We start from the raw sequence: 25,581 nt of genomic DNA on the forward strand, positions 1-25,581 counted from the left end.
CATAGGTACTAGGGGTAGTAGGTCTAATGCTGCCCTGTAGCAGACAGTAGTACTGTCTGTCTGTTACTCATAAGCACAATATAGCCATCTCCCCAGGGGCAGTTGGTATGTTTTTTTTCTTTCATTGCTTTGATCCCTGCATTGCTTAATATGTTTATTATCTTTTCCCCCCTTTCATTTATGAATGTAGTCTACATTACACAGTTGATACATGATCCACTCAGTCATATGCAGATGATGCACACATAGCTACTTATAGACTCCCACAGGTAGGCCTATCAATCATTCAGTCAACAAAAACATATACGGTATATAGATAGACTATTATCTTCTTGTCAGAGTGGTAAAAATCACACTCGTGTGAACTGAGCGGTGGTGTGTGTGTGTGTGTGTGTGTGTGTGTGTGTGTGTGTGTGTCTGCAACAGCGCCCCTCCCTTAACATGTGTGGTCAGAAAAGGTTACTGCAGGCTACAGACAGACAGACACGGAGACAGACAGACCCACACACACGGCCACGTATAGGAGCGTTGTGACCACCGCTCAAAAAAAAGTGTTCTGCCCGGGTTGAAACTGGGTGGGTATAGGCTGTGTATATGACATTAAAGTCGCTTCACTTCAGCACTGAGGAAGGATGATTTTACTGTGCGTGAATGACCATTCTTTGAAAGGCAGGCTACAGTCTCTGCGCATTGTGCGCGAGTCGGAGCTTCAGCTTATCCCTCTGGTGACAACAGCAGCAAGCAACACCTCGATCAGCACAGCAGGGGACGTGGTGGCGTCGCCAGCAGCACCTGGCTCGGGCTCAGGCTGCCAGTGTGCCGCCGCCACCAAGCCAACACCAAGGGCAGGAGGAGACTGAGAGGAGAGGAGAGGAGGACGTCCCATCCCAGCCAGACTTATTATCGGGCCGCACAAAAAAAGGCAATAGAGAAAAAAGGGGGACAGAGGCAGAGCAGTGGCAATGATGAATTCTGACCGTGTTGTTGTGATCCGATTCCGATAGGGATTCGGGAAGAGCATGCACTGAATCCTGCACACCCACCCAGCAGCTTTTAATGATAATAATAAAAGAAAGGTAGTATTATATGCACAGTCATGACTCAATGTGCGCCTGGATCGGGACATCGAGGAACCGAAGCAGGGCGTTTTCTGGGCTTCTTGACTGATGAACCGAGGTTTAATTAGGCCTATCTATGACATTATTTGTTTTCAATCCGATGACTTCAGAAAAGACCTAGAGGCTAGTATGAGTCACTTGTTTGTGTTGACTTCCTGGACTGGACTGTGTGTGTGACTGGCTCTGGCTGTCTCTGACTGAACCCTACCGATGGCCAGGAGAACTGCGTGGCTGAGACTGAGAGGAGAAGAGAAATGACACGTGGATTACTCCTCCTCTGAGCATCGGGAGGAAAACACACAGCCCCCAGTCAGTCCGTTTCGGTTCCCCCTTATTTCCCCCGTTTGTTTCGTTTCTCCCCAAGGGTTTAACCTCCCCCAGTCCCCGACCATCATCATCATCATCATCATCACGGTATGGATCCATCATCATCAGTCGAAGACAAAATATGTGTTTTTTGCTGTTTCGCTGCGATCTAAACGCGGGCTTTGCGTCGGTTCCTGTAAACGTTCACTTTGGGGGATTTTTCATCGACCGAACCGAAGAGATCAGTTAGTACTAGTGCCTTGTTGTGAGTAAATTAGCCCGAACAGTAGGGGGGAGAGAGAGGGATAAAACGGGCTGCTAAAAAACCTCAGCGACGTTGAATGGCAATTCTTCAAAAACATGGAAAGAACTCTAGTCCAGATTTGGTCACATTTTGTCACAAGGAAAGCCACCCCCCGGACAAGAAGATCATCGGACCCCCGCCTGGATGTCAGAAGAAGTGGACAGAACAGAATACCAACTGGCCGAGGTAATATAGCATTCTTTTTTCAGTCCGTAATATTTGTTTCTACAGGCTATTTAACCTCAGTATACTTTTCATTTAAGACCGAGTTCTCTCTCTCTCAATATTTTAGCCGTAGGCCATCCTAATGGAAAGGATACAGTTTATTATCAATCTATGACTATTATGTCAGTCTGTAAACGTTGTCTACTTCCAATGTAACGTCACGATTATGACAGCTCCGATGTGTTGATACTTTGTTTCAACTTTTGAGGCGACTCTGCTTGAACAAAGTAAAACAGTTGGTGAATACAACATGTTTATGATGATGTTTTCACATTGGAGCAGAAATAATCCGATAGCCTTTCAGTTTGGTGGTTTGAAATTAAACCGTTGTTGAGGTAGAAAGCATAGCTGTATTATAGCCCCCAACGGTAGAGGTGGAAAGTAACAAACTACATTTTACTCAAGTAGCCTACTGTTACTTGTATAGGCCTAATTCTGAAGTTATTTTTGTCCATTTTATATACTCTATTACTATAATTCTAATCCATTACATCTCAGAGCCAAATATTATAGCCTACTTTATACTCCACTATTAGCCTATTTGAAAACTGTAGAAATGACTTTGCAGATTTAGAGTAGGCCTAATATGACAAAACACATATTAACCAAATTAAGCCTTATCTCATACATTGATCATTCGAAAATAGCCAATCTACAAGCTCACAATGTATGGCCACACGAAAAAGTTTGAAAAAATTGAGTATTGATAGATTGATTGAAGAATGTATTAGAAGGTTTCATAGGAAAAGTACAGTTTCATGGTTTCAGTATATCACTACAAGGTCAACAAAGGACAGCTTTTTGGCTTATTTACACAGGAACCACTTTATGTATCTCATATAAGTACCTTTACTCTACTTTGGTACTTCAAAATCCTTTTTTAATGCCTGAATACTGGACTTATACTTGTAACAGAGTATTTCTAAATTGCTATAAAGCTACTTAAAAAAGAAAAAAAACATTGCCCAACGGTCTGCTACATCGCCTGTCAAGAACATTTCCATTTTGGAGTCTTTAAATGGATGTCATGAGAAGTTGAGGACTGATCAAAGCAGAATACCTAAACCCAATTTGCCATGCATGTGGTCTGTAATGAGAAAAATACTTCAAACTGTCACATGAATCCTGAGGAAAAAAGCTGAGAAAGAGATCCTGTGTTCACTGTTCAGGTTCAGTTTCCCCATGGGCAGTTGGTGTAACTCTCTCTCGCTCACTCTCTCTCTCTTGCTGTGAGACTGGCACGCACGCACGCACGCACGCACGCACGCACACACACACACACACACACACACACACATACACACACACACACGCATATCATATTCACTCTGAACCCAACCTCATCCCCGTTATGGATGGGACGATAATCATTATCATTTATCGTGATAAATAACACCAACAATAATCATATCATGGAGATTTAGATTCATCGTGAAATTATCCTTCATCATGCAGACATTTTAAACCCTCTATTGGTAAAACGGACCTGGAAATAACATACTTTTATGTCTTTATACAGTCTTTTTTTCCCACCACTCTCGACCAAATCTCTTTGCCAAAAAATAGCCGATCTACACACTCACAATGTGTCGCGTTGCCACGCGTTGTGAGCTTGTAGATCGGCAATTTTTTGGGAAATGTTCTGCCCCAGGATAATGGATGTTGGGGATATTTTGATTATCGCGATACTATCGTAAATCGCAATTTCTTTGGTCAATAATTGGACAATAATCGTGACATGAAATTTTCATATCGTCCCATCCCTAACCCACGCACACACGCACGCGCGCACACACACACACACACGCACGCACCGTATCATGTTCACTCTGAACCCAACCTTCTTCCCCTTGCAGACCACTCGCCCGGATATGGACCGTGGTGCTGCTGCTCGGGACCTGCCTGCTGTACTGCGCCCGCGTGGCAATGCCCATCTGTGCCGTCAGCATGGCAGAGCAGTTCCACTGGACCAAGAGGGAGTCGGGCATGGTGCTGGGCAGCTTCTTCTGGGGATACTGCTTCACGCAGGTCCTCGGGGGCTACGTCGCCGACAGGTAAGGAGGAGAAACCCCTCGAGACTTCACCACTTTCAACCTGAAATAGGCTCTATGTGTGCAGCAGCCATATTGGAAAGAAATCGGAGCCCTTAATTTCTTCTTTCACAGGTCTTAACAATAATACTAATGAAGGCTCTGTTCCATTCTGGTCAAACAGAGTCAGGATGCTGATATTGTACATGTTGGCTCACTGGAAACTCTGGGTCTCAAAGTGTCCTTGAGGGGGTTCCAAATGGCCCCTTAGTTTTCTATAACTCTGAGAGTTTACAAATGGAACAAAATGGACCCGTACAGGTCCATTTTCTTCCATTTGAGGTCCTTTTTTAAAACTCATATAACATTGAATGACAGACAAATAAAACACAGTACTATGCGTAAAACACAATTATGCAAAATAAATGGTATTTACAATAGAAAGGTCAGGGGGATGTACTGTAAGGATAGGCTTTGTTTTCTTTTACCACTTGATATGAATGGTGAGTAAATAAGTGTGCGGGTCCCACCCTCACAAGTAAATGTCTAGTTGGTTTAGAACTGTCATTGTTTGTGCTTGCACAAGCTGCCTGCTTGTTAATGGTGTGGTAAGAGTGGTTGGTACCTTGTGCGTCTCTAGTCAGCTGTGTTTGTTCAGTTTAGTTTTTCATGCACAGCAATACGATATCCTAATGAGGGCTGGATGTGTTTGCATGTCTAGATGTGCCATGGGTAATCATCGCAGTCTTTTAAATAGTTAGGTTTGTTTTTGCCAACAGAATTGTTACCCAAAGTTTATTTCTCCGTACAAAAAAATAAATATGTATAAATTCCAAAAGGTTATTGTTTTGTTAGCAAAATATGAATTATGTCTCATTTAGTCTCATCTAATGTCCCTATACTGGGCAAACATAGGCAAACATTTGGCGAAAACAAGCTCACAACAACGCAGCACCTTTTGAGCTTGTATATTGGCTGTATATAGGATGTTTTGACAAAGAGATTTCATGTAGAGGGGGAAAAAAGTGCAGACCCCTGGGGGATCCCCGTCAATGAAGTACCGGTATATAGGATATTAGGATTAATTAAGTTGTTAAAGCTGTTTTTATTTGGTTTCTCTTTTGTAAAGCGACTTTGAAAAGCGCTATATAAATTGTATGTATGTATGTGTTATAAATCACATTAATCATTTTGCATGAATAGTCGGAACCTTGTCCGCGCGGACATGTGATTATGATACCGAATCCGTGTTCAAGGGAAAATACTAAGCGGCACAAGTCATGTCTCATTTTGACCACAAAAACTGTTATGTCCCTATTATGGCCATGTCATTATGCGTAGGCCAACATTTGGTGAAAGCAGCATACAAGCCCACAACAACATGACGTGTTGTGAGCTTTGGAATAGTATAGATCCATGAGGGACGCCAGTCACCAAAGTATATATAGGATTCAAGTGGTAAACCAATGCGGAGACAGTTCAAAGTTCTACAGGGTCCAACGTTAAGCATGGTGACCTAATGGCCTCCCTAAAAGTCAGAATGCAAATGCTGACCGGGGCTATCATCTGCGCAGTGTTAATATTGACAGCAAAAGTATTTTGAATACAATTTTAATCATCTGAAAAGTTTTCATTTTAGTCAACAACATTTTACAGTTGATTTTGTTGACAAGAATGTATTTTGTCAGACCTCGATGCCGTCGTAATGGCAGATTTTGCACTTTGTTGCATGCTGAAAATAACCGAGCTACAATTTCTGCGGCACGTTTTGAGCTTGTAGATCTGCTATTTTCAGAGTGAAACCAAAAATAAAATGACTTGTTGTCTTTTAGTTTTACTGCATCTCTTCTCCACTTGTCACTCCCTAACAGTTTAGTCTAGTTCTTGTTTGTTGACCAAATTGTCAACACATTTAGTCTTAGTTTTAGTCACCATAGCTTACTTGCGTTCTTGTTTAGTCAGTGAAAAGATGTAGTCATAGTTTAGTCCATTGGTTCTCAAAGTTCTCAGAGTTCCAGGATGTCCCCAGCTAAATGATCGATAGGAACCAAATGGACCCTTATGGGTCTGTAACTCAGAGAGTGTACAAATGGAACCAAATGGACCCTTAAATTAACAAATGGACCCTTAAATTAACATTGATGTCACAGTATAAACTAGGGTCCGTAGCCTAGTAATGCATGTCAAACTGGGGGTCCTTGAAATTAAAATGGTTGAAAATCACTGCTATAGAGCTGTAAAAACTTCTTTTATGGGGTTTTCTGGCATATCTTTTCAAATGGGGGTCCGCGGGCTAATATGTGACAATTTGGGGGTCCTTAACATGATAAAGTTTAAGAACCACTAGTTTAGTCAACAAAATGAACACTTGTCATCTGTGTCCTCAGGGTGGGAGGGGAGAAGGTTCTCCTGCTGTCGGCGGCGGCCTGGGGGGCTATGACCGCCTTCACCCCCATCCTGGCCCACTTCTGCTCGCAGCCCATCTTCTCCATGACCCTGTCTCGCTTCCTCATGGGCCTGCTGCAAGGTGAGACACGCAGACCTTTCGAATCGCCATATTTAACCCATTTAGGCCTAGAATTGTTGAATGCTTTAACCAGTGAAAAATAGCAGATATACAAGCTCACAGCGCGCGCTGCGAGCTTGTAGATCTGCTATTTTTGCAAAAAGTCGTGAAAATGTGTGCAAATCTTTGAATTATGTATTTTCAAAGCGAACGTTTGTAACTCAAATGTTGCTTCTGGGTGGTCCCTGGAACTAAATATTTTGAGATGGGGGGTCCGTGGCCAAATAAATATAATCTTTGGGGTCCTTAACATGAAAAGGTTTGAGAACCAGTGACATAGTAGTCTCTCAAGAACAGACTAACTGAGCTCCAGTTAAGAGAAAAGGAAATTTCTTTGACGATGGCTGGCCAGATTGCTGACACAGAAACATAGGTTTTTCAAAACATCTTAGAAGGATTCAAAAGACACTTATAGAATCAGGTCAAAATTCTAATTTTCGCGATTTTTCAAAAATAGCAGATCTACAAGCTCGCAGCGCGGCACTCGGTGCCACACTGTGAGCTTGTATATCTGCTATTCATTGATTATATTAATATCTAGGTCTGTATGATGATATTAATACTTGATAGTTAGGAGTCGAGAGGTCTTCAGTAGGCCTCAGTAACTATTGTTTTGGTAAAGCCTATCTTATTATGGTACAGCTCGTTCCAGAGGCCTTGAAGCCACACAGTATAACTCTAGAGTCTGACCATTCTTCTTGGCAGAACTCTTTTACCACTGCCCAGAGTGTTAATTGTATTTCTGTCCATGATATCATGTTACATAACCCTGACCACACCACCACCTAATATAATTGTCTTGTCTCCTCATTTTCTCATGATTATTGATTGATCTAAATTCCACCACACTCCTCATGTCTTCTTGTTCTAGGAGTACACTACCCATCCCTGGCCAGTCTGTGCTCTCAGAAGGTGGTGGAGAGCGAGAGAGGCTTCCTCATGAGCACTGTGGGGAGCGGTTCTTACTTGGGGTGAGTTGTGCTTTGTAACACCGTGGGGAGCGGTTCCTACTTGGGGTGAGTTGTGTTTCTGTAACCCACTGTATCCATGTTTAGCTGTAGGAGTACCTAAACAGGACCCATTGTGGGTGGCCGAGCAATTTTTGTGGGTCACGACTCATGAGTAAATATCCCCCCTTTTTTGTTTCATATATTTAAGCATGCACGCATGCACACACACGCGCGCGCGCACACACACACACACACACACACACACACACACACACACACACACACACACACACACACACACACACACACACACACAGTCCTCTCTAATGTTCATGATAATATAGCACAATTTGTTTCTACTCTGCCTGTCTCTCTTATGAGGGCTGTGGGCAGTTCGGAAACCCGCCTACCAGACCAGTGACATCATCATTAGGCAGATGTTCTTTTAAACAAGATTAAAAAAGCAAAAAAAGAGAGAGAGAGAGAGAGATTATTATTACTGCGAGAACAATGGCTTCCATTGTAGCATAGTCACTTGTCAGGAATAGAAAGCCTGCAGTTTCTATTAGCTTGGATTCCCCATTGATGATGTCATTTGTGCTAAAAGTGTGTTTTAGAGTCCTGTTTCACCATACAATGAGCATGATAAAGATGGAGAAATAAAAACATTTCCTCGTTTCTCGCTCAAGGAACACAGAAACAACTGCCACACGATGCACAAATATTTGAGTTAAAGTATTGCAACCCAAGGTTGATAGATGAGTCATTTTTATGGCTGTAACAGAGGCTGGGGGGATTTGGCCTCTTTAGCTCTTTTCAGACCTATGGTTTCTTTAGCTATTTGATGAAGGCCACATGATCCTCCATGTTGTCTATGCATTTTTGTACCAAAAGGCTGGGTACAACATTATAAAGGATTTTAGTACATTATATATAAAATAAATCTCCCTCCAAATTATTCGATGAACCTACATGAGCCAAATTAGGTCTGTTATTGTTGGTTCTGGATCGGTTTTAGTCTGTTCCTAAGTGCTCTTGATCATTCTGCACTTAATGTATTGCGACGTGTTGTGACTTGTTCCTCCGTGTTCTTCTTGTCTCTTTTCCCAGCACACTAGTGATAGGAGGGGCTGGCTCCCTCATGTTGGACCTGTATGGCTGGGAGAGTGTGTTCTACGTGTCTGGGGTGCTCTCAGTCCTATGGGCACACTGTATGTGGAAGTACCTGCTCAAAGGGGAAGGTAACGCTCTGCCTGCCCTTACTTTCTGTGGTCTTCTTGGGTCAGCGATTCTCAACCTTTTTCATTTCAAGGATGTCTTTCTAGGGCCTATCTTAACTGTCTAGTCATCTTTCTAGGGCCTATCATAACTGTCTAGTCATCTTTCTAGGGCCTATCATAACTGTCTAGTCATCTTTCTAGGGCCTATCATAACTGTCTAGTCATCTTTCTAGGGCCTATCATATCATAACTGTCTAGTCATCTTTCTAGGGCCTATCATATCATAACTGTCTAGTCATCTTTCTAGGGCCTATCATATCATAACTGTCTAGTCATCTTTCTAGGGCCTATCTTAACTGTCTAGTCATCTTTCTAGATTCCAAGGCCTTTCATAACGCTGTATAGTTGTATAGTATAGCCCTTCTTTCTAGGGCCTATCATGACTGTATACTGTAGTCATCTTTTCAAGGATGTCTTTCTAGGGCAGGGGTATTCAACTAAATTGTTCAGGGGGCCACATTGTCAGAAACCTAAGGGGCCGGGCCGGGGGCCGGACTAACGGTCCCGGCCTTCTAGTATCGACGGTCTCGACTCTTTCTAGTTTCTATAGCCTATCAGAACTGTCTAGTCATCTTTCAAGGGCCTATCCTAACTCTGTATATCTATCTTTCCAGGGCCCATCATAACTCTGGAGTCTCTGGGAAGCAGTGGGCCTCAGTCCAAACTGTCTAAGAGACACTGGCTGCGCCTCTTCAAGCAACCTGCTGTGTAGTGAGTTCCAAATCAAACACAATGTATTTGAGATTAGTTGTACACGGATGACAGATACGGAGACAGACAGACAGACAGACGAAAACATTATCTTCGCCTCCCTGGCGGAGGTAGAATGATGAGCCTTCCGTCCATAAATAGAAGCAGCTATTTGCATCAGACACTTTTGAATAGCAGTTCTTGTCTCTGGTCAGCTTGGCTGTCTCTCTGTTTATGCTCTGTCAGAGAATGAGTTCATTCATTTCCTCTCAGTCTGCATGTGTCCCTATGGCCTGGTTTATTTATAGAAGCTATTGGTCGCGCATGCATGCAATCTGGTTTGATGACAGCGGTCCTCTCTGTGGGTTTCATAGGTCACCCGTTACCTTCAGCCTGGATGTATACTTAAAGTTACACTTTACACTGTAGGGGTCATCCAGAGCGACTCACCAGTGTGAGATCAGAGTAAGTAGAGTAAGCGTGAACTCTAGTCTGGTCAACAAACAACAGAGAGAACAATGTGGTGCCTCCACATACCAGGTAAACATCTGTCCAAACAACATGCCATCTAAATCAGTTGTTCCCAAACTCCAAATGATCCTGGAGGGGGTCCCCCACATGATTAGCATAACGTGCAACATTTTCTTACTCAACAGTAAACAAACCGACATTTCTAAAGTGTCAATTAAATGGTCAAACATTGGCCAAATTGTCAAATATTACCTAAGAGTCTGAAGAGGTGAGTGTGAGGGGTTTAGGTGGAGCTTCAGCTTGACCTGAAGCTACATTTTATTAGTGTTCTTACCCCCTTCCCCCCCTACATACACACGCACACACATACTCACACGCACACTAAGAGGACCATGATGGAATAAGCTTTTAGCTTTCTAGGGGGTGAGGTGGAGTCTGAAGAGGTGAGTGCTATAGGGGGTGAGGTGGAGACTGAAGAGGTGAGTGCTAGGGGGTGAGGTGGAGTCTGAAGAGGTGAGTGCTATAGGGGGTGAGATGGAGACTGAAGAGGTGAGTCCTAGGGGGTGAGGTGGAGTCTGAAGAGGTGAGTGCTAGGGGGAAATCTCGCTCTTTCGAACGACCGTCATTTTGACAAAGGAGCGTCAGGAGGGTTAGCGACTCACCCCACGGAGGTTAGGGTAAGGGTTGGGGTTGGGTGTCGAAAAGATGACACGTAGTAACAGCGAAACGCTCCCAAGTGCTAGGGGGTGAGGTGGAGTCTGAATAGGTGAGTGCTAGGGGGTGAGGTGGAGTCTGGAGAGGTGAGTCTTCAGACTACAGTGGAAAATTTTGAACGAGTTTGCACTTCGGACTGCATTGGGGATTTCATTCCACAGTTTGGGAGCCAGATGGGAGAATGTAGGATGTGTCGAGGATTGTTCAGGGTGCGGTGTTTAGGGGGAATGCTACTTGATTGGACTTCCTTGTCGCGTGTCAAAAATAGCTGATCCACAAGCTCACAACATGATCCATTGTGTGACGTGTTGTTAGCTTATAGATCAGCTATTTCCGTAGAGTTTAAATCGAGCCCTACCTGGCAGCCTAAATAGCAATCAATGCCTTTTTCACTTGGCTGTCAGATCTAATCTAATTCATTGTACAACGAGCTTAATGCAAGTCTTATTGGTTTCACCCAGATACTATTTGCCTCAGCAATCACTGGCATTATCATTCACATAGATACGGTAGAAGTGACCTCAGTTACTACTCTGCTCATAGCTAAAGAGACTGTTCTTTCGGTAATCTCACCAAATAATGTCTAGTGATGATTAGGGATGGAACGATAATCGTTATTGTGATAAAAAGCACTCACGATAATCGTATCGTGGAGATTAAAGTTTATCGTGAAATTGTCCTCCGTCATGCACTGGGATCAATTCACCTTTTATCTGCCGAGCTGCATATTCGGCGGTACCATTTAAAGTTTAAATCCGTTTTACCAAAACGGACCTGGAAATAACATACTCTTTTTTTTCACTCTCGATCAAATCTCTTTGCCCAAAAAAAGCCGATCTACAAGCTCTATGTTTTGGAAAATGTTCCGTCCCAGGATTATGGATGTTGGGGATATTTTGATTATCGCGATAATATCATAAATCGCTATTTTTTTCAGTCACAATAATCGTGACATGACATTTTCATATCGTCCCATCCCTAGATGTAATGTTTATGTGGAAATAAAGGTGCAAGGTGTCATTTTGTTCTTTGTTCGTTTTTTCTCTCTCTCTCTCTCTCTCTCTCTCTCTCTCTCTCTCTCTCTCTCTCTCTCTCTCTCTCTCTCTCTCTCTCTCTCTCTCTCTCTCGTCCTTGGCTGATGACAGTGCTGTGATCATCACACACCTTTGCACTGCGAGCACCTTCTTCACGCTGTTGTCTTGGCTGCCAACGTTCTTCAAGGACACCTTCCCAGACGCCAAGGTAATTCCACTCCCCCCCGTCCCCAGGGCCCCTCACCACCACCACCCCACTGCGGAAGAGTAAAGTTACAATGAAGAAGGATGTACACAGATAATGACATTTAAAGGTGGTGTAAATGTTGTTTAAGTGTTAAATAGATCCTTATTCTGACAGCGATCATTACTGTAGAGTGTCAGTATCTCCAGCTCTTTAGTAAAGAGAAAATAAATGTTCGCTACGGGTTACCAATTTGATCCAATCCGGAGAGAGACCTCATGCAGGATACAGGACCAACGAGTGATGACAAAAAAAAAACCTGAGCAGACAAAATTGGAACTATAAAACATGCTGAGTTAGTTTTAGCAATATTTGAATGTGAATTCCTAAAAGTAGCAGTTTTGGACACAAGTTTCTACCCGACACCGATGATATATCAGTTACACCAGGGGTCTTCAACGTTTTCAGGCCAAGGACCCCTTAGTTGAGAGAGAGATGAAGCAGGGACCCCACAACCCGTTCATAGATTCCATATAGCTTCATCGTTTGACAGCACGATCATCAGTGTATTTTGGATTCATGTCCATTTGTGTTTTCAGATATTTAACCACTTGAGCCGTCACTACCTAATAAACTCACGGTCACAGTCGCCTCGGGCGACTATCCGGCTGAACAGTAGAACGATCTCTGCCTAGTGTTCCTACAGTAAACAAAACCTTGGTAAATTCCTAAGCTTACGTAACCTCAGTAATATGGTGCCAAAACCTAACCCTATTCCTAATTTTAACTTCAGACAAACTATGTCTAACCCTACCCCGGAAAGAATTAGGGCGAGTGTGAATTAGGTCGAGTCATCTGGTTACCGCTGAGGGCAACAAAACCAAACCCCTGGACTAATACAATACAAGTGAAAGAAGTAACCCCGGTCAGGCTGACAAATATGCTGTGTTCCCTTCAGGGTTGGGTGTTCAATGTCATTCCCTGGCTGGTGGCCATTCCATCGTCTCTGTTCAGCGGCTGTCTGTCCGACCACCTCATCAGCCAAGGTATGTCACACAGACACCTACGTCCCTTCTTTTCACTGGTCCTGCTATTATATAATGTGTAACGAAATGAAATGTAAGACATTTCTTTACTCATGTATGTAGTACATCTCTCTTGCTTGCAGCTAAGGTGTGTGTGTGTGTGTGTGTGTGTGTGTGTGTGTGTGTGTGTGTGTGTGTGTGTGTGTGTGTGTGTGTGTGTGTGTGTGTGTGTGTGTGTGTGTGTGTGTGTGTGTGTGTGTGTGTGTGTGTGTGTGTGTGTGTGTGTTTAAAGCCATTTCACAGTAGGGTGGCTGCAACCATAGAGGCTATGCTTATTTGAAGGTCCTTTGCATGGAATTGTTTGGAAACCCCTGCATTAGTTAATTTTGTATTAAGTTGGGAGATTGATTGTTGATAGCTACAGTACTGTATATACTCATATATATATATATAGATATATACCCACATGTCTTTATTTCTCTCTTCACCCCACCAGGATTTGATACAGCCTCTGTAAGGAAGTTGATGCAGGTATTTTGAATTTCATGGCTATTTAGTTTTCTGTTTGTAAAAGCTAAGTCCTCCCTATATCTTTTCATTTTAAGGTCTGAATAATGTATTCTCTCTCTCTGTTACTGAACACATTATGTGTTTGGGTTTATTATGGGTTTATGTTGGTTAAAAATGTATATACCTGTACCGTTGTTTTGGGTTGAGATTGGCACATTTACTGGGGCAATCTGCCCAGATTATGCATGTCACACGTGTCTTCTTCTTCTTTAGTTTTTACTCTAACAGTTTTTTAGGTCGAACAAAAAACGCCTGCAATGTAGTGCATTTGAAACTACATTGCAGTGCACATCATGGGGTGATCACTGCTTGCCTCCTGTGAATTGTTTTATTTTAATTTTTGTTTATTTTATTTTTATTTCATTGCTGAGTGAGGTCAGCAGACAAAGTGACATGAGTGAGAAGAAAAAACCTGAGCGAAATGTGCCAATGTCAACCAGAAACATCGGTATATCAAATATCTAAACATTGAATCAATCAAATAATTAAAAACACACACAAACTCCAAAGTAGATGTTAAAATGTCCCCTGAAGTATATATTTTAATTAAAGTGAAATACCCTTCTAACTGCTGTGCTGCCTCTGGTAATTTCCCCCGTGGCATCAATAGAGTTCTATCTCTTGTCTCTCTCCATCAGTTTTTCTCCATGGGAGTTTCCAGTGTGTTTACTCTCCTGCTATGTGGGACCCACACCTTCCCCTGGGCTGTAGCCTTTGTGTCGGCCACCATGGGCCTCACCACCTTCAGCCACAGGTTTGTATCATTCTATGAACCCATTTAGAACGGGTACACATTATTGTGTATCATTATTTTGTGCTTTAACTATTGAAAAATAGCAGATATACAAGCTCGCAGCGCGGCACCGAGTGCCGCGCTGCGAGCTTGTAGATCTGCCATTTTTGAGAAATCGTGAAAATCAGAATTTTGACCAGATTCTATAAGTGTCTTTTGAATCCTTCTAAGATTTTTTGAAAAACCTATGTTTCTATGTCAGCAATCTGGCCAGCCATTGTCAAAGAAAAGGTCCTTTTCACTTAACTGGAGCTCAGTTAATCTGTTCTTGAGAGATTATGTCAGTGGTTCTCAAACCTTTTCATGTGAAGGACCCCCAAAATGATATGTATTTGGCCACGGACCCCCATCTCAAAATATTTAGTTCAAAGATTTGCACACATTTTCATGACTTTTTCAAAAATAGCAGATCTACAAGCTAGCAGCGCGGCACTCGCGCTGTGAGCTTGTATATCTGCTATTTTTCACTGGTTAAAGCATTCAATAATCCCAGGCCTAAGAAAATCAATCCCTGTTTTGGTTATGGTCATTATAGGCTCCCAAACATGGTGAAAGCTCAACACATACAAGCTCAGAACGAGATGTGCTGTGAGCTCGCGAATTGGCTATTATCACTATTTGTGCACGACAGTATAATTGTGTCACAGCGTATAAAAAAGGACCTATGGTTAGTCAGTTTGATTTATAAATAAAATATATATAATATATTGTTTGTGACTTGTCAAGGTTAGAGTGTAGTTCGCCACAAAGTCATCGAGAAACATGAAAAGTTCTAAAATGGACCAGGAGGTAGCCTTGCAGAATAAAAAACAAAGCAAAAATGTACAACTGAAGAAAATTCAACTCAAAAATCAAACAACTGAAACGAATGGAGAGGCAAAGTATCAACCTCTCCCCAGGGCCCGGGGCTGGGACATCTGACGCTCTGGGCAATGTACCTATGATGCGCCCCCCCCCCCCCCCCCCCCCCCCCCACGGACCACACGCCCCCCCCCCTCCCCCCCCCCACGGACCACACGCCTCCCCAAGTGTTACCGACAAGGGTTTTCAGCTGGTTAATTATCAGTTGCCTTAATGGTCCACGTCACACTGTTAAAAACCAGCATGCGCACGCAGGTAGGCACCGAATGAACCCCACCGCTCATAGGATGCAATGGATGGCACTTGCGTTTAAAAATGCATTCCATCAAACTTTCAGATGCCGTTTTTCTCCCAGTGTGGAGGAAGAATGCTTAGGATTTTTACTGTAAATTCTCACACTTGAAATACATAATCCTTAGTTTCTGTTGATTGTAAACAATAATAGCGATTCAAAACAGTTGTCCTTCAAACCCCACCTCTATTCACCGTCATCAGAACAGAGGGAGCGCTCCTCTTGATCACCCACCCGATCCACTGGATCACCAGAGCGTCTACTGCTCGCCCAGCTGCAGTCCATGAAGCCTAATTATGCTCCGTCCTGCGACGGTGTCGCGCGCAGAGCCGCAGACCTCCAAGCTCAGAAGGGTTGCATTGGTGACGCGATGTGAGTTTGTATATCAGCTACTCTTGACGTGGAACACCGTTGCGCAATGAAGTATATATGTCTCGATAAGGGCGCTCCCATGGGAGCACCTCACTAGCACACAAGAGGAGGTTGAATAACCAGTGCTCCCCAAAACAACAGGTTTGGGGATCTGTTGGGAATTGATTACATGATACAGTCAGCTGTGCATTCAGTCTCAATGTTAGTAAACAAATAATTGGTCTATTATCTTGCATTGCGGCAAGGGGAAGAATGCATGCAGCGCTTCTCTCTCCTCTGGCGCCCCCTGGCGCCCCCTTGTGCCATTGCGCCCCTGGGCACTTGCCCACAATGCCCTGCGTAATCGCCGCTTCTGCCTCTCCCCATGGCAGCATACTCTCCTACTGAGCTGTTTCCCCTTATATACTCTGCAGGCTCCACCCTTTGATTTACAATCAACCAACCACAGTACAATAGCAATCCATCCAAGATGATCCCCATGTTCTAATCAATCAGCTAACAGGATTAACAGGCGCCTTCTTTATCAGATCTTCAGGCACCAGTCACACAACTACACAGCTAGCCTTCAATAGGCCGCTCCCCCGTAACAGCATCTTCCTGTGCATATTCACGTTATTCCTGGCCCCGCCCCCGGCTTCCTGTCCATATCCTGAAAGAGGCGGAGGCTGAAAAAGCAGGCCTGAAAAACATCATTTGGTTTCCTGTTGTCCTTGCATTAAAGTGTCAGTAGTTGGCGCTCTGGGCTCTGAATGTACCTGGGTTGCCATGTCTGCTTATAATAAACCATTTGTGTCTCTAAAAAAATAGTTGCTTATTGGGCTTACTTTCTAATATTTTTTAAACCAGTGGTTCCCAAATCTTTTCATATCAAGGACCCCAGATTACATATTTGTCCACAGTCGCAGACCCCCATCTGAAAATATGTGGTGCCAGGGACCTCCACACAGATTTATGTTGTTAAAAACTTTCAAAAATATTTAAAAAAAAATGTTTTCCCTCAATATTTTTTAAATAGCAAATATACAAACTCACAATGTGTCGCAATGTGACACATTGTGAGCTTGCTGATCTGCTAATTTCAAATGTGAATGTAAAGTAGTATAGCCTACTGTACAGTAGTTGCTTCTGTTGGGCTTATTTCTTTGGCAAAATCTGGCAACAGACAATTCCATGTCACTTCCTTACTTCAGTGAAAAGATGTTTATGAAGCAGCACACAAAGAAAAATGCTCCAGCGCCCTCTGTAAAAGGAAAATGGCAGCCTCCATAGAATGGTCAGGAATATGGTGAATAAACCAAAAGATATTAAAACCCATTCAGAACGGGTACACTATATTGTGTATCGTTATTTTATGCTTTAGCTATTGAAAAATAGCAGATATACATCTGCTATTTTTGAAAAATCTTGAAAATTAGAATTTTGACCCGATTCTATAAGTGTCTTTTGAATCCTTCTAAGGTTTTTTGAAAAACCTATGTTTCTATGTCAGCAATCTGGCTGGCCATCGTCAAAGAAAAGGTCCTTTTCACTTAACTGGAGCTCAGTTAGTCTGATCTTGAGAGACTACTACTGTATGTCAGTGGTTCTCAAACCTTTTCATGTGAAGGACCCCCAAAATGATATTTATTTGGCCACGGACCCCCATCTCAAAATATTTAGTTCCAGGGACCACCCAAAAGCAAAATTTGAGTTACAAACGTTCGCTTTGAAAATACATATATTCAAAGATGTGCACACATTTTCACGACTTTTTCAAAAATAGCAGATCTACAAGCTCGCAGCTTGTATATCTGCTATTTTTCAATAGTTAAAGCATTCAATAATTCTAGGCCTAAATGGGTTAAAGAGATTCCAGTTACAAGAATGTGCCCCTTCTGTGTAATTGGTCGTTTTACTTTTCATGTTTTTCACAGACTTTGTGCCGATCTAGCCTGGAATCAATACCATTTTTCTCGTTTCCGATCCGGTCTGGAGCCTGATAAGTTTACTTTACGTTATCAGGCGGCTGGAACACACTACCAAAATGTGCACTTCCAAAATGTTTTTATTTTGTTCTTCCCTAAACTGGTTCACAGTTTTAGAATAAATACCAGGCTTTCCTCCTTGGTGGAAAGCGTGGTGACGCGAGGTTAGTGACGATCTACTTCTGTGTCTCAGAAGACAGGCACAAAGACCTGGTGTAACGTTACATATCAACATACTACAGGTGCTTGACTCAACAAGTGCCTTAAAGCGCTGGGTTTCACCTTGCGGATGTAACTCTCATTGAATAGAAAGTGATCAAACGGAATAGTCTCCTCGGTTGCTTACATTGCATGGTGAAACAACTCACAAAGTAACTCTAGTAGTAACACTTAATATGAGGATTCGGTATATTAATCCATTATTATAATCACAATTCTAATGCATTATAATGAATTTATAAGGCACTTGTTTATTAATACCGGTACATGTTTATAATCATGTATGGCAATATAGTGACAGAAGTGATATCACAACACAAACAAAGCAGATTTTGGGAACCTACCGTATCACTAGTTCCAAGTGTTCTTTTGTTGTGTTTCTGAGTTGCACCACACAATTAGACAATTAGTTTAAACAGAGTTACAGTAACACTCGGGATGCTATAGTGTAGCTTTTAACCACTTAAACCCTATAATACTTTGTTGCTCGGGGTCCCCGATGGGTCTATCCTCGACCCACTCCTATACGTCTATACCACATCTCTTCACAAAGTACATACAGATCTACAAGTTCTAAGCTTGTAGATTTTCGCCACATCTTGGCCTATTATTACTTGGATTGGGACACTGTGGTTCAAGTGGTTAATGAGCCTGCTTCACAAACAGAAAATAGATTTGCAATTTGGGACTCAAAAGATTCCAAATGATTCCAAATATTGATCAGCAAACGACAACAGCGGGCTAAAAAGGCAGGTACATTTTCCTGGACACAGACCTTTTATTTTCCTCTGCTTCTGTGCTGTCATATTTAATCCTTGTATCAGTGTGGTTATTATTAACTTTACAGCAGGGCTGTAAAGATAAGATAAAGAAGCGTATTTCGCAGCATCTTATCAGATGAAATGATAAAGGCTGCGACAGACTGAAAGCGCCGGTGACGCGAGTGTCCCTGAGGCACGTCAAGTATTCACATCGGAAGTGCCAAGTCACCTCTGTATTCGGCTGTGTTGTGTACTGTATTGCTGCCTCGGGTTTTGCATTGAGCCTCCGTGCCTTGCTATCTGTAATGTCCATACAGTAAATGCTATCTAGCTGTCGCACTGTCAGAGCTGGCATACCGGTGGACCCCAAACTTAGAGACGTTCAACAGGTTTTTACACATTCCAATTGACGGCTCCAGTGTGACTGCAGCCGTTGTAAACGATGATATTGTGCTACGGCTGACGCGTGGCTGTGTGTCATAAGTCTTAAAGTGATGTGTGTCTCTTTGACAGCGGGGTGTCCGTGAATGTCCAGGACCTGGCTCCCTCCTGCGCTGGAGCGCTGTTCGGTACGTAAAAAAAAAAATTATAATAATAAGGATACTCACAAAGCATCCGTTCACTAAGCCAGTGGTTCTCAACCTTTTCAGGCGGCGATCCCCAAAATAATCATATTTTAACTGGAGACCCCCCACACTAAGAGTTGAAGCATTACATTTGGTATAACATGGTTCTATTGTGAAAATAGCAGATCACAACGCCTCGCAACGGCTATTTTCACAATTTCTGCTTCTAATATTTTATAATTTGACCAATGCTTAATTTGTCATTTCTGGAGGTATTAAAAAGTCCTTAAATTGTCACTTTAGAAATGTGCAGATACCTTCGATATACACTTAAACTTTATGTTGGTTTGTTTACTGTTGAGAGAGAAAACAAGGTTGCACATTAAGTTAAACATCTGGGGACCACCCAAAACAATTTGGGGACCCCCCCTGGGGGTCCCGACCCACAGGTTGAGAACCACAAGCAATTTTGAATGTTCATTTTGTTTTGACACACTACATTGTATTAGGCTCCTCACGGAACAATTTGATTTAGCTTGTTAGATTTAGCTCATTTAAAATTTCCCTTGAAATGTTCCAGCCTTCATCAAGCACAAAACTAAAATTTGCTGCTTTGGTCCCCCCCCTCTAGGTGTCATGAACACTTGTGGAGCGTTCTCGGGTGAGTATTGTGAGAAGCAAAACATCTGTGATCAATGTTTCACCGGCAACTTCTTGAAACTGTGGTGGTTTGTTTCTGGCCCTTTCATGATCCACGGAGTGAAATAATTCATCTGCTCCTCTGAACTCTGAGATGAACCGCAGCGTCTCCTGTCAGCAGGGGCGTCACACCAAATCCTGGGCCCTGGGTACAAGGATTCACTGCGGGCCCCCTCATGAATGTTAACTATTGAAAAATAGCAGATATATCACGAGCTTGTAGATCTACTATTTTTGAAAAATCGTGAAAATGTGTGCAAGAAACCTATGTCAAGGACCCCCAAGATGATATGTATTTGGCCACGGACCCCGATCTCAAAATATTTAGTTCCAGGGACCCCCAGAAGCAAAATTTGAGTTAGAAATGTTCGCTTAAAAAATACATATATATTCAAAGATTTTCACACATTTTCACAACTTTTCAAAAATAGCAGATCTACAAGCTTGCAGCGCGGCACTCGGTGCCGCGCTGTGAGCTTGTATATCTGCTATTTTTTAATAGATAAAGTTACTAGGGCCCCTCCTCCACCTTGGGCCCCAGTAACTCAGTCCCACTTTCCTACCCCTTGTGACACCCCTGCCTGTCAGTCAGCTTGGGCTCCTGTGAGCTGTGCATATTTCATCATGGAGTCACAATGGAGGTTGTTGTCAGATGACTGAAGTAACGGGAGAGAAAAGATGACAGTTAAGAGGTCTTGTGGGAGGGAGCGGGCGTTGACATTTAGCACTTGTTTGCACAGTTCAGTTCACATCTGGGAACGCTAGGCAGAACTTAAACATGATGCGCTGATATATGTCAATGGAACTTTATACACACGGTACGTAATACCCCGTGTGTTGATTTAACTCTCATACTCATCCTTGTGGGTCCATTTGTTTCCATTGGTACACATTCAGTTAAATTAACATTGAGGATTTAACAGTGTAGATACAATTATCCCATGTGGATAAGGCAATGTCATTTGTATAGCACATTCCAACAACAAGGCAATTCAAAGAAGTGAGAGTTGCAGCTGACCTGCAGTTTTCTGAAGCTGAACGCTGCTTGACGTACTGTGGCGTCCTCCTAACGGTGTGTTCCCGTCATGTGCAGGGGTCCTGATGGTGTACTTCTCTGGCTACCTGATCGAGACCACAGGCTCGTGGGCGTCGGTGTTCGCTCTCATCACGGTGGTCAACCTGCTGGGCCTCTGCACCTTCCTGGCCTTCGCCGAGGCCCGCCGCGTGGACATCGACTCTGCCAAGGCACGCTACCACAACATCCACATGATCTGAAGCGTCAAAAGAACTCCGGGGAATTGTCTTTGTGGAGTGAGGAGACCAGAGCAGTCTGCCAGCGGGGTGGGGTGAGGCCAAACCCACTACACCCCACACCAGAGTACTATCCGTGGGACCGGAGGTGCCACATAACAGCCTCTGTTGTGGTTGGTTGCAGTAGTACAATAATTAGCCTACCAACAGAGGCCGCAGCACAATGCTAGTGAAATGTCATAGAGCCGAAGCCTAGAAATCTGAAACCCGTAAAGCCCAGTCCAGACCAATGATTCGTAAACGTGACGGAACTGTCGCAGAGGCGGTTGCAGCGGTCTGAATTACCCCGGCGTCACAGGAACGGTGCATGCCGTCTCATTGCGTCGCAAGTGATTCTACACGTTCGGTCGGATGCTATCAAACATTTAACACAAAATAACCAGTCCAGACCAATGATTCGCAAACGTGACGGAACTGTCGAGGCGGTTGCAGCGGTCTGAATTACCCCATCGGAGCAGGATCGGAGCATGCCGTCTCTTCGCGTCGCAAGTGATTCTACACGTTCGGTCGGATGCTATCAAACATTTAACCAATCCAAGTGTGTGCGGCTCTGCCCGAGAACACTGACACGCACAGATATAAACAACCAGACAATGAGGTTTTTGGACGGAGGGGAAAGAAGACCTGCTTATTAACCTTTTGGCAGAGTTATCATGTTTGTATAACACCAGTTTAAAGAGATACTCCAACAAAGTCACTAAAACGAATGCCACACGCCAAACTTGCGGTACGTTCTCTCTCTCTTTTTCTCTCTCACACACACAGGCGCTGTGTGTGCATTTGTGTGTGTGTGAGTGTGACACAAACGCACAAATGCAGAAACAGCCCAAGTCTTTCTTTTAGGCATATACCTTGAGAAATAGAGCGTGTGAATGGGAGAAAGGAGGGCCATTTCAAAAAGAGTATCTACAAGTTTTACAATAAATATAACGGGTTGAAGTGCTATGCAAACGGTGACTGCCGCCGTCTGTCACCATCCAGTTTAGGGAGCCCGTCTGTTGTTTATCACGTTACTGTGGAAACGGCAGTCTGGGTGTGGACTGTCCCGGTGTTTTAGGATTGTGTTGTGAGAGGTTGCATGTTGCAACTAGTTGTGTTCGGATCATTGGCGTGGACTGGGCTTAAGAACCGAAATGACAGGATATTATGAACTGTTAGACTGTTAAGCCTCGATCAGAGTCGGCTCAGTCTTTTTGAGTCATGAAACTACAACGTTACGTCATTCCAACGTTACGTCATTCCTCGCGGTGAAGAGCTTTCCACCGCGAGTCCCGACACCTCTCTCTGTTTTTACTTTCAGACAGATAGGCTCTTCACCCCGTTCACTGATTGGTCGACCTGGACCAGTCAGTCACGGTGAATAGGACTTCACCGTGACTGACTATGATGTCCTTCACTTATTTTCTGACTTGAGGTGGAAAGCTTTCCACCTAAAATTTGCAGTGGATAGCTCTTCACTGCAGACTCTGATCGAGGCTTTAGGGGCTGTGGATTGGTCAAGAGGACAGGAAGTAGTCCTGCAGTGTTCTCGCGTAGCCAGACACATCCCAGATCTCCGCCACTGCCTACTGATACATCTGTTGACATCTTAACTGAAGTCAATGTAGGGACTAAAAGTCAGCGAAAACAATTCAGAGAAAAAAAAAAAACAATGCAAAGATTTTAGGTTGGTCCTTCATATTGGGATTAAATGGGGATTAGTGTAACCCCATTAAGACCTGAGGAAGATTCTACAAATACTTTCTAAAATCAGTAGTTCTCAAACGTATTTGTGCCAAGGACAACCAAAATTACATTGAATTTAGATTTCCACCAGATGTATCGGAAGGCGGAGAGTCTAGTCGAGTCTAGTCCTGCACTTCTCTTGTGTCTCTGTCTCACTCAACTCACGGCCTGCGTAGCAATTGGTCTGTATTTTATTTCTTTTTTCTTTTGTCACATCATGATTCTCCTTTGCTCGTCAAGCATGTCCTTTGTCGTTCTACTTCGGTGAGCGACCTTGGCAAATTATGAATCAGGCATCAAGGCTCGATTCGGATGTGTATATGGGTGTTTTGATTGAGAGATGATGGATGGTGTTTAGACTCGCCAGCTAGTTTATGACAGACCAAGATGGTGGCTTCCTACCCTTAGTGCTTTTTCAAGCCAAGGAAATATAACATTTTAACACAAATATTTGATTCTGGGTGTCCCCGGCACACATATTTGCACTAATCTTCCCAAGATCTTTCAGAAAATAGCAGATTAGATCTAGAAGCTGGATAATACAGATATACATCCTTGTACAGTACATCTGCTATTCTTGAATAGCCAAAGTACAAATTATGTATGGTTAAAGTGATTTAAATGATTGTGACATTAAACCATTAAGACCTGGAATTATTACATACTTTAGCTATTGAAAAATAGCAGATATACAAGCTCTTGGTGCTGCGCTGCGAGCTTGTATATCTGCTATTTTTTTTTTATCTTGAAAGTTTTGGCAAATCTTTGAAAATATATCATTTATAAAGCAAACTTTTGTAACTCAAATCTCTGCTTCTGGGTGGTCCCTAGAACAACATATTTTTAGATGGGGGGTCCACGGCCAAATACATGTAATTGTGGGGGTCCTTGACATGAAAAAGTTTGAGAACCACTGATTCAGAAGAAGGATTTAAAAGACATTTATAGAATCGGGTCAAACTATTCAAAGACTTGCACCAATTTTCACAATCTTTTCAGAAATAGCAGATCTACAAGCTCGCAGTGCAGCACTCGGTGCCGCACTGTGAGCTTGTATATCTGCAATCTTAAAAAAATAAAAAAAATGGTTAAAGCGGTTCAAGTCTAACGCGAGGGACCCCTTGCTGAGACGGGGATGGGGAGAGGCTGTCACAGTAAGCTGCCCGTCATCTCCGAGTGACACCTCATTACCAGGTAGCTAATTAGTTGTCCCCATCTCCATGGTGACGAGCTCATCACCATGTCATCCTGCTTTTTCTATTTAATTTTTTCCCCACCCGAGGGGGGTGGAAAACGCGGCTTTCGCTGAGTATCAACTCGGTATCAATCAATGTTTTGTGGACAAAGGAGACCAAACAATTTGTTTCTTTTCTGTTCTTGTTTTGTTTTTCCCTTGACCAAATGACCGCATGAAATACAGATACCTCACTTAATTATTTTTGCTTATCGATTACATCTATATATTTATACAAGACGGCGAGAAATGTAACATATCGGGAGAGACGACTGTTTGCTTGGCGAGTCGAGTCAGAGGCTTAAGTCGAGCGTAACTGCGGTATGCTAAGGCCCAGTTCTAGTAAAAAAATATATATTTATATTGACAGTACATTCATAAATGTAATTATTGTTGCTTAGCTGAAAAGCAATGTCACTAAGACTGAAAGAACTCAAGTTACAAAGTGCTTTACAAAAGAAATTAAAAAATACCAGTAAATGAAATCCAAAACTTGATAAACCAAAAGTTGCCATAAACATACATGATAACCCCAACAATAGCATCAATTAAGAAAAAGCTGTTCTCACCGAGCAAGACCATTCACATTGACCGCTTAGTTCTGCGAGAAGAGTCCGAACCTATGCTGATTCCGTTTCAGGTTTTGCAGAGACCTCAGATATAAGTCATATCTGATAATATATGTTAGTAATATATTTATTTAACATACTAAAGCCCTGTTCAAAAATGTTCCAAAATAGCTGATCTACATGCTGCTCACAGTGCATTCACAACGTCGTGGGACCTGTTTTGAGCTTGTAGATCTGCTATTCATTGAAAAGGTTTGATTATTTTTTTTAAAGTATGAAACTTTTTCAAAATACGGACGCCAGGTTGAAAGTGGGCAAAGAAATTGTGACACATCCTGTGCATAATTGCCAATACTGAAGTCATAAACAAAAAAATATATCAAATAATCAAACCAATATAACTGGCTCTATCTACTAATTAAACTCAATCAAAATATTACAGTCCCTAAGTGTTGCCTATATGAAACACACTGATGCTATGCATATTGCAGGACAGTGTTATAACAATATCATATTGCATGAGACTTGTTCACGGGGACATTTTTATTATTGCTACTCTGAGCTACCACCAGAGGGGGCCGGAGGGGGACCTAGTTGCTTACTTGAGATGTCGATGGGCCTAATCTATGTATTTATTAATGTTGTGCCTAAATCCATGAAATGGGACGACTTGCACAAAAGGAACTGTTTACTGAAGGGGCGCGCGCACACGTTTGGGTTTATTTATAATTGTACTTTCCCATGTTAT

General features: G+C 42.8%; 1 protein-coding gene across 1 annotated transcript; it reads left to right on the forward strand.

Annotated features, from left to right (window-relative positions):
- Nucleotides 1–1,378: 1,378 nt before the first annotated feature.
- On the forward strand, nucleotides 1,379–23,656 carry LOC308291697 (voltage-gated purine nucleotide uniporter SLC17A9-like). The gene is made up of 13 exons (XM_080733807.1): nucleotides 1,379–1,914; nucleotides 3,810–4,007; nucleotides 6,371–6,510; nucleotides 7,421–7,520; nucleotides 8,610–8,740; nucleotides 9,394–9,490; nucleotides 11,800–11,896; nucleotides 12,831–12,918; nucleotides 13,394–13,428; nucleotides 14,106–14,221; nucleotides 19,243–19,298; nucleotides 19,927–19,956; nucleotides 21,088–23,656. Exons 1-13 carry the CDS (start codon nucleotides 1,766–1,768, stop codon nucleotides 21,267–21,269), a joined length of 1,419 nt encoding a protein of 472 aa, XP_080589933.1. The 5' UTR covers nucleotides 1,379–1,765; the 3' UTR covers nucleotides 21,270–23,656.
- Nucleotides 23,657–25,581: the final 1,925 nt, after the last annotated feature.

This window comes from Nannobrachium achirus (genome assembly GCF_963921795.1).
Source record: "Nannobrachium achirus genome assembly, chromosome: 9".
Lineage (NCBI taxonomy): Eukaryota > Metazoa > Chordata > Actinopteri > Myctophiformes > Myctophidae > Nannobrachium > Nannobrachium achirus.

Excerpts from the sequence above, each read along its gene's own strand:
- LOC308291697 (XM_080733807.1), top strand. The coding sequence starts at position 1,766 with ATGGCAATTCTTCAAAAACATGGAAAGAACTCTAGTCCAGATTTGGTC. Across the intron at positions 12,919-13,393 it reads CGACCACCTCATCAGCCAAG|GATTTGATACAGCCTCTGTA; the intron begins GTATGTCACACA and ends TCACCCCACCAG. Across the intron at positions 13,429-14,105 it reads CTGTAAGGAAGTTGATGCAG|TTTTTCTCCATGGGAGTTTC; the intron begins GTATTTTGAATT and ends TCTCTCCATCAG.